The sequence below is a fragment of the Dendroctonus ponderosae genome, unplaced genomic scaffold, assembly GCF_020466585.1.
Source record: "Dendroctonus ponderosae isolate FM_Combo_2020 unplaced genomic scaffold, Dpon_F_20191213v2 Dpon_F_20191213_1, whole genome shotgun sequence".
Classification (NCBI taxonomy): domain Eukaryota; kingdom Metazoa; phylum Arthropoda; class Insecta; order Coleoptera; family Curculionidae; genus Dendroctonus; species Dendroctonus ponderosae.
Window position 1 is genome coordinate 46,251,350 of NW_026017110.1, and position 8,592 is coordinate 46,259,941.

General features: G+C 48.1%; 3 protein-coding genes across 3 annotated transcripts in view; 2 read left to right on the forward strand and 1 right to left on the reverse strand.

The window, feature by feature from the left end:
* Positions 1–1,602: 1,602 nt before the first annotated feature.
* On the forward strand, positions 1,603–3,693 carry LOC109541204 (rRNA N6-adenosine-methyltransferase METTL5-like). Its single transcript, XM_048661639.1, is given in 6 exon segments — positions 1,603–1,952; positions 2,177–2,431; positions 2,434–2,576; positions 2,874–3,085; positions 3,146–3,292; positions 3,421–3,693. Coding segments are annotated over 6 exon segments (933 nt in total). The 5' UTR covers positions 1,603–1,921; the 3' UTR covers positions 3,566–3,693.
* Positions 3,591–6,495, forward strand: LOC109541212 (transcription initiation factor TFIID subunit 3). The gene has a single exon (XM_019909996.2). It carries the CDS (start codon positions 3,591–3,593, stop codon positions 6,243–6,245), a length of 2,655 nt encoding a protein of 884 aa, XP_019765555.2. The 3' UTR covers positions 6,246–6,495.
* LOC109541213 (alpha-aminoadipic semialdehyde dehydrogenase) overlaps positions 6,419–8,592 on the reverse strand; it is an 11,816-nt gene continuing 9,642 nt past the window's right edge. Inside the window, exons 4-7 of the mRNA XM_048661638.1 lie at positions 7,480–7,875; positions 7,238–7,420; positions 6,774–6,980; positions 6,419–6,714 (exon numbers count right to left, since the gene is read on the reverse strand). Of these exons, the coding sequence (XP_048517595.1) occupies positions 6,502–6,714; positions 6,774–6,980; positions 7,238–7,420; positions 7,480–7,875 (999 nt within the window). The 3' untranslated portion in view covers positions 6,419–6,501. The remainder of the gene's footprint in view (positions 6,715–6,773; positions 6,981–7,237; positions 7,421–7,479; positions 7,876–8,592) is intronic.

Sequence of the window (8,592 nt, forward strand, 5' to 3'; positions counted from 1 at the left end):
CTCTGCATCTACAAGTTAATTCAGTAATACTAAAATAGTTTCTACTACAAGACACGATTCGAAACACAAAAACTTACCTTGAAAATTGTTGAGAACCATTCTCTAGAACAAGCTCGCTCTACTCTCTGTTAGAAAATCTCTTAAATTGCTCCTTATTTTATAAACACTGTAAAGTTTTATTTATGAAATTCATTATTTCGAGTTCGAACCGAAATCACACCACTTTTCAAACCGGGTACCTACGCCAAAACCTGTGTAGTGTGTGGTTATAAAACCGGTGAACGATCCGTTCCCGCGAGATTTGGCAAGAGAAGCTTGTTCTACTGCCGTTGCGTGATGGGATCACTCGATCGCGTTCAAGAATACCAATATTCGCTTCACGAGAGAACCACGCACTTCTTTCTCATGCGATCGCCGTTCCCAGTTTCGAGAATTGGGCTCCAGTGGAGTAGAGGACGAACTAAATTTAAATTTGTATAGGCGCTATTTACCTAGTCTGGACATATTTCAATATTTGTTTATATCAAACATAGCTGAAGTATTAAATGCCCAAATTTCAATTTAGCGATAAAATGAATTGTAATCAGTGAGTAGCATGAAAATAGAAGATTTTTCACATTTTACTGCCCTTAAGTGGGAAATATAAAAAATGTGGTCACCTTTTTTTGAGTTCAAATAAAGTTTCGATAAAATGGTAAAACGTTACTTATAAAAAATGTTATCAATTTTTTTGACCATCAGCCCTTGCATACATAAAGGAACAAACGGCATTCGGTCTTCGGTCATAACTTATTGTAGACCCACCAAATTCGCACTAAATAGATGAAAGTAAAATTTTTTATAATTAATTTGGTTTTGCTTCAAAAAATCTCACTATAACTTTTTTTGAAGGTGTTTAAGTTGTTTGCTTTTAATTTTTTAATGCTTTATAAGTGGTATAAATTTTAGTTCCAACATATTCATAACTTTTTGTTGCTATCTGTTAAATTATGTAAAAAGGGCTCTTGCCAGATTCTAAATAAATTTTTCTTCAGACGTCGGAGAGACTTCTCTGAGGCTGTATTTTACTCGTAAAGAGTTATATTACAACGTACAGTAAATGAAAATTTCATTACTGACTGACCAAAGAAAGTTATGGTACCATTTTCGTGAAACAAAACTAAACGTTTTTTTTTTCGATTTTTGAGTAAACTAATGAACGGATTTTAATGTAGTTTATCTGATATCATAGGTATTTTTAATACTTGAAAAAAAGGATCAAACTTTTTTTCAATAGCATCAACGGTTCGACAATTATGCACAAAAAACGAGCTTTCGCACTTTCTTTAATTATTTATAAATAATTGTTTATAAACAATATTCCACAGCCGGAAATCGAGCACAATCCATTGTCTCAATATTCTGACATCCTTCCGAACAACTTCCAATAAACTTTTACCATTATATTTTTAGTGCCCGAAACAGGCCTTTTAAAATGGAATCTGACTGGACTCAAAATACGCTGCAGCCCGCTTACAGGTACAAACCAATATTTATCATGGGCCAAAATAACATGTGACTAAAAATAACAGATACTTGGAACAGTCACATATGGAACCTGTGCCTGCCTGTGACTGAAAAATACTGGTTTGTGTCATCCCTAGTTGTCAGGCGATATTGCTGCAGCTATTGCCAAAATTTGAGTTAGTTCAGGCAGGCAAATATCTATGTGTGCGAGTGAGACAGCATCTGATCTCTCAAGGGCCTTAGCTGAAAGCTTTATGCAGAAGCAGCGCCACCTCTGCTTAGCTTGTCATTTGCGTGAAGGTTACAGTTAGAAGGTTGCAAACAATAACACGCCAGGCGATTTTTGCTCAAATTTTCTATTTAAAAGGGCAATTTTCTACTGTGGACCTTATGAGCAAGTGGTAGAACGACTTTGATGGCTTTTCCTCAAACCAATGTCCAGCGAGGTAAGTTAGTTCGGAAATGAGCGACATTTCCTTTCCAGCTAACCTCAATCTGGATTACCAGAGCCCTTGAGGGGCCTGGTGTACTAGAAGGTCATCTGATATCTAGGCTCTATGAATATTACCTCAAAGTCCTTGTAAATTTGAGCCCGGACGGTTAATTCAATAATAATTGCAAAAAGTAAATGCGATGAGCAAATCCTACTTGAAAAGTAGTTTTTTTGCAGAATTGACGCGCAATAAAATTCTGGAAGAGCTACAGATTCAAAAGAAGCAGCTGCTGTTGAAGCAAGGATCTACGCCCTCGATCAACTCTTCACCCCTGTCCAGCGTGGCACCCAGCCTAAACCCAGAGGGGCATTCGATGAACTCTCATCAACAGCGCGCTGCTTTGCAAACCGCTCACGCTCAATCGATGGGCTTTTTCATATCCCAAGACTCGTTGTTTGGAAACTTGATCTTGCCCGTGCTGCCACGCTTCGACCAAAAGTAATGTTTCCCTGCCTGAGGCTGCGGAAAATTGCGGAACGTTTGCAGAGCATTGAGGAGTTTGAGCGCCCCAAGGTCCAGTTGGAACAGTATGTAACTCCCGCCCATCTTGGCTCGCATATGCTGCACACTATTCAGGTACCTACTGGCAGATTTGGTTAATTTACCGACCCGACACTTCGTTATTCAAGTACTCGTTCTAGTCGTTAGATTTACGAAAGTCTTGGATTTGGAAACTACCGTAATCAAATGCAGACCTACCTACATGACTTACTTAGTTTCGTACGTATGATTGTAACTTGCGTTTGCAATCGACTACAGAGAAACTTTTTAATACGGACTTAGTTGAGTCCCGGTTGAGTAACGAGTACTCGAATAACGAATCGTTACGGCTTTCCCACCACTAGTGCAGGCTTTAACGGGCTGTTTGATCAGGCTCAATATGGGGATCTGCGCGGCAAACTTGTAGCCGATCTGGGCTGTGGATGCGGCGCCTTATCAATAGGAGCCGCCTTGTTGGATAGCTATTTAGTGGTGGGGTTCGAGATCGACGAGGACGCAATTGAGGTTCTCCAGAAGAACATTGAAGATCACGAAGTGACTACCATTGACGTGGTGCAGTGCGACGCGCTCAATATCCCTGAGAGGTTGGCTGGAGGCGGCAATCGCTCCTCCAACCGAGAATCACGCTGATGTTTCTGTTTCAGGTTCCACAAGCAGTTCGACACCGTGTTGATGAACCCACCCTTTGGAACCAAAAACAACCAGGGCACTGACTTGCGGTTCTTGGAAGCAGCAGTGAAGCTCTCGAAGAGTTCGGGAACTGTGTACACCTTGCATAAAACCAGCACCAGGTAAGGCCTAGAACGGCGCTTATACATTGTCAAACAAATGGCGCAACGCATGCTGCTACGGCTCACTTTTCAAAAATGTTTGAATTTTTTGGGCAGAGTTTGCTCTAATGCATAATTGTTTATTGCAGAAGCCACGTACTGAAGCACATCAGCTCCTTGGGGGCCAAAGGTGAAGTGCTAGCGGAGCTACGCTATGATCTACCTGCCACCTACAAGTTCCACAAGAAGGCTTCAGTAGACGTTCAAGTGGACTTTTACCGAGTGTTGTGTTGAGTGCAGCAGTTAACAAACCGAGACAATGAGTGCGGAATTCAGTCGCGATCACTGCAAAATTGCAGTGGTCAAGATCCTGCAAACTATCGGATGGCATTCGATCAACACCACGCCTTTGGAAGTGCTCACAGACATTATGTCGAGCTACATAAGGGAGCTGGCGAGAGACACCAACAACTATGCGAACGAATTCGGGCAAACCGAGCCCAATCTCGATCATCTGGGCCTGGCGTTCCAGCAAATGGGCGTCAATCTGGGCGAGTTGGAGGAATATGTTACGTACGTGAACTTCTTGCCGCCCCCCCATCCGGTGCCCAAGTTTCCCGTGGCTAAAGAGAGCAATTTAAACTTCCTCAAACCTGGCAGCAAGGAGGTGGTGACACGGCCGGTCCATATAAACGAGCACCTGCCCCCCATGTATCCTTTGCTGGAGGAGCAAAGCGAGCAACTAGCCGATAATCAGCCGGTCAAAGACGGTAACGACGGCGCGCCAGAGAGCGATTCCCATCCGTTCAAAAAGCCGGCCGATTTGTCGCCGGAATTCAGGCGAGTGAAGCGGGAGGACGAAGGAGGCAGGCCGACACGGGAAATCAGCAGTGTGATGATGACAACATCGGGGTTTTTGTCGCCGGCCCGTGAAGGTCGACTGCCGGAAGCAAAAGCGCCGGCACCGCCGCCCGAGCCGCCCAGAGCGCCGACGCCCCCGCCGCCAGGCCCTCCCGTTCCCGAGCTAGTACTGGTAAAGAAAAAACCCGAAAAGAAAAAGGACAAGCCGCTCAAAGAAGCCAAATCAGGCAATGAGGAGAAGGCGCCAAAGAAACCCGGCAACACAAAGGACACGCCGAAGCGTCCCAAAGCAACGCCCAGCATGTTGCCGCCGCCCGGCTTTTGCAGGCCTTCCTTTCCAGGTCTGCCGCCTCCAGCGCATTTCATGTCCGCCCAGTTTCCCGGCGACATGAAACTGCCGCCCCTAGTCGCCCACGGGCCCAAACCGCAAATCGTCAAGCCCAGCGCTTTAAACAAAGTCCTAGCGGCCGCCAAGGCCAAAACCGAGAAACTCAACACTACGATCACTGCCATTCCCGTGAAGGCCGAGCCAAAGTACCAAATCCCCATGCATCAGCCAGTTGATAAACTGCTGGCGGAGCCCGATAAACAGAAGGTTAACATTTTGCGAAAGATCTCCAATGTGAAGGAGAAGCACGAGAAGAGCAAGCAGAGCCAGCTGGTGCAACAGGCGCAGGATATTGTCAGCAAAATTAACTTGTCGAGTGATATTACCATTGAGCCGATCCATCCGCGGCATAATTTTGTCGCAAAATCGGAGCCCTATTTTGATGACGGTTCTCCTCCGGGCACGCCACCTACTCCAAGGACGCCCGAGATACTAGCGCATCATAGTCCGTCACCGTCGGCCAAGGAGAAGAGGAAACGCAAAGTGAAACCCGAACGGATGCCCAGACCTAAGAAACCGAAGAAACAACAGCAACCGCCTATTCCGCACCATCACTTCATGGACACGGACGTGATGGACATGAGCATCGGGCGACCAAAGACCCCAGACACCAGCTTGAAGATGCGGAAGACCGCACCGTTTCCCACAATGCCGTTCCCCTTTCCTCTGACAAAGTTTGGAGGGCCCGGGCTTATTCCATCGCTAAATTTTCCATTCGCGCCCACCATTTCTGACTTTACCAATACGTACTTTCCCCCCATTATGCCGCCCAAACCCAAGCCGGAACCGAAGGTTTCGCCCAAGCCTAAGGAGGTGAAAACTGAGCCAGCGGAGGCGGCGCCTGCATTGCGCCCGCCCGGGCTTGCGCCCCCGCCTCTGGCCCAACCCATCAAGCTGGAGGAGGCGGAAGGCGGCAACGCCCCCCTGGAGATGGCGTTCAAAAAGTCCAAGGAGCATAAAAAGGATAAGAAGGACAAGCTGAAGAAGAAGAGCAAAAAGGAGAAGGTGAAGGACAAGAGCGAAAAAAAGAAGCTCAAGGAGGCCAAGAAGGAGAAGGTGAAAATCAAGAAGGAGAAAAAGAAGAAGCAGCAACTCCCCAAGCAGGAGCCTGGGGAGCAGCCGGAGGCCCAACCAATTCCCAGGATCCTCCTGAAAGTGGACTCGCCGTCGCCCAGGCCGGAAACGCCCGACGACTCCTTGAAGAAACTGAACATTAAGCCCATAGTGAAAAAGGAGGACGTATCGCCCGAGCGCCAGCCTAGAGAAACGTCGCCCGGGCTGGCGCAGATCTCCGCCCTGGTGATCGGTCCACCCAAGCCGAAAAATCCCCAGTCAGAAAAAAGTCTGGTGCTGCCGGAAAGGGCGCCGGTTGAAGCCGCAACGCCTTCAACGGCCGTGTCACCTTCCCGACCGCCAGGACGGCCCCGGATCCATCCTGTTAAGCCCAAGCCGGCGCCCAAGCCCAAGAAGGTGGAACAACCGTTCCTGAAACGGGACGCCGAAGGCAACGAGGTGTGGATTTGTCCGGCGTGCGGCCAACAGGACGACGGTCGCCCAATGATTGGCTGCGACGGCTGCGATGCGTGGTATCATTGGGTGTGTGTGGGGATTCAGGTGCCGCCCGACGAGAACGAGAATTGGTACTGCAAACCCTGCCTGGCCAAGAAGAACGAGGATTTGCAGGACAAAAAAAAGAAGCGCAAGAAGAAGGAGAAGCCCCATTAAAACCGGGGGAGGGTGATGAGTGGAGATAACCCAATGAACTTTTTATTTGAGTCGTCGACTTGGGCTCTATTGAGCTCCAAACTGTCCGGGCCGGATCTTTTTACTAGATAAGCAAATTTATTGGTCGCAGACCCAAAATGATAGTTTAGTTAGGAGCACTTACAGTGCTTTAGTTAATCAGTTACATACATACTTTATTATTGTCTTCTGGTTTTATCCAAGCTATACATATGGGATTTTTTTAGCAAAACGACTTTCACTCGAACCTGATGCCCTGCGCCAATGGTAGCTCCTTCGAGTGGTTAATCGTGATGGTGGACCGGCGCATGTACTGCTTCCAAGAGTCGCTCCCCGATTCGCGGCCGCCCCCCGTGTGTTTTTCGCCGCCAAACGCGCCGCCTATCTCCGCCCCCGAAGTGGGGATGTTCACGTTCACCAGGCCGCAGTCGGAGCCCTTCGGGCCGATCCACTGCACCCCAAAGGAACGTCAATTCTTTTGCAATCCCTACCTGCATTGTTATTTGTTACCTTGAATATGCTGGAGATGTTCTGCGTGAATATGCTGGACGAGAGTCCTTGGGGCACTTCATTGTTCCAGCCAATGGCCTGTTCCACACTGCTGGCTTTCAGCACGTATAAAATGGGGGCGAAGCATTCAGTGTGCACCAGGTCATGATCGTGTGCGATTCCCGTCACTATGGTGGGTTCCACAAAATATCCCGGCCTCTTAAGGACCTGTTGAGTGTTTTTCAGCTTTTAATTCAGTATCGTGCCCAAAGGGCTCGGCACAAAACACTCTTTGGAGGCTGATGCAGAAGTTATGCGTTGCGGCCTTCGGGCACGACACAGTTTGAAGCCAATACACGCAAAATTAAATCTGAAGACAGGGTTTTCTGCGCTTAACTCAGGGTCGTGCCCGCAGCTCTCGGCACAACGCACGCACTGAAGACTGCTGAAGAAGTTGTGCCGAGCTCTTGGCCACACGGTTTTACCTGGCCGCCCAATTCAACAGTGCCTCCAGCTTGCCGAATCAACGCCAGGGTTTCCTTGTACTGCTTCACTGCATTCTGGGAATGCACCGGACCAATAAGCACGTGCTCCCCCAGCGCGTCCCCAATCCGCCCCATCACCTGCGCGTACGCCGTTTTCAGCTTCTGCAGGACTTCGTCGTAAACCTGCCAACATTGTCCAACCCTGTTATATGAAAGTCTTCGATGGTTGCAACCAATCCTACCGCTTGATGCACGATGAGCCTTCGCGTGGTCGTGCAGCGTTGCCCAGACGTGCCGATACAGGCAAACAAAATGGCAGGAATTACCATCTTCAGGTCGGCATCCTCTGCCACTATCAGAGCGTTGTTGCCGCCCAATTCCAGCAGACTCTTTCCAAAGCGCTTCTGCACCTCCACGGCCACTAGCCGCCCCACTTGGCAACTGCCAGTGAACGAAAGCAGCTTAATGCGCCGGTCTGAAGCCAGGGCTTGGCCAATGTCCGCGCCGCCAGTACACAAAGTGGCGATCGCTCCTGGTAGGTTGTTCTTCTCCAGCACGCCTGCCACGATTTTGGTCGTGGCGATCGAGATAAGGGGCGTGGTTTCGGCGCCTTTCCAGAAAACCGTGTTGCCGCACACCTGGAACGATTCCAAAAAGCCAATTCAATATCAATAAAGGAAAAGTATAAGGAAAAATCATTGAGTTTACATATTTTTTACACGTATTACAGTCGCGGGTGTGCGTGTAGTGGCCAGTTCGGATTCTTCGGAACCACATCGTCTACAAACGCCGCACAGTGGGGTAATTGATATTAATTTCTGATCAAAATTGTTTTTTAATCAGATTTTTCTTAAAGCGGATTATACAGGGTGTCCCGTAAGCTCATGATCAAAAGAGTACTGCGATATTCTTTGGACCAAAAGTCCAGTGGGCGAAGTGATCTCCCGTGCTTTCCGACTAAGAATGATTCAACTGCTGGATTCCCAGTCGTATTTATGCCGCCCAGCCGTGTGTGCTCATGCGTGGGGGATGGGTGGGGGTTCCAACGCTTCGGCGCACATGCTGTTTGGCGCAAAACGCGCTTCCAATCTGGATTGAGTGCCGTAATTTCTTCTTTTCTGTTGAAATTGTTTTGGTGTTTAAATATTTCGATGGCCTCCCTGGTGAGTCTCGGGTAGTCTCTTTCAGATTGGTGCAGAATGTCAACTTCGTCGAAGCGTATTTGGTGGCCGTCTAGTAGTGCGTGCTCCGCTACTGCTGATTTTTCCGTTTGTCCTAATCTGCAACTTCGTTTGTGCTCCGTGATCCTAGTGTTTATGCTTCGTTTTGTGGTGCCGATGTATGCTCTTCCACAG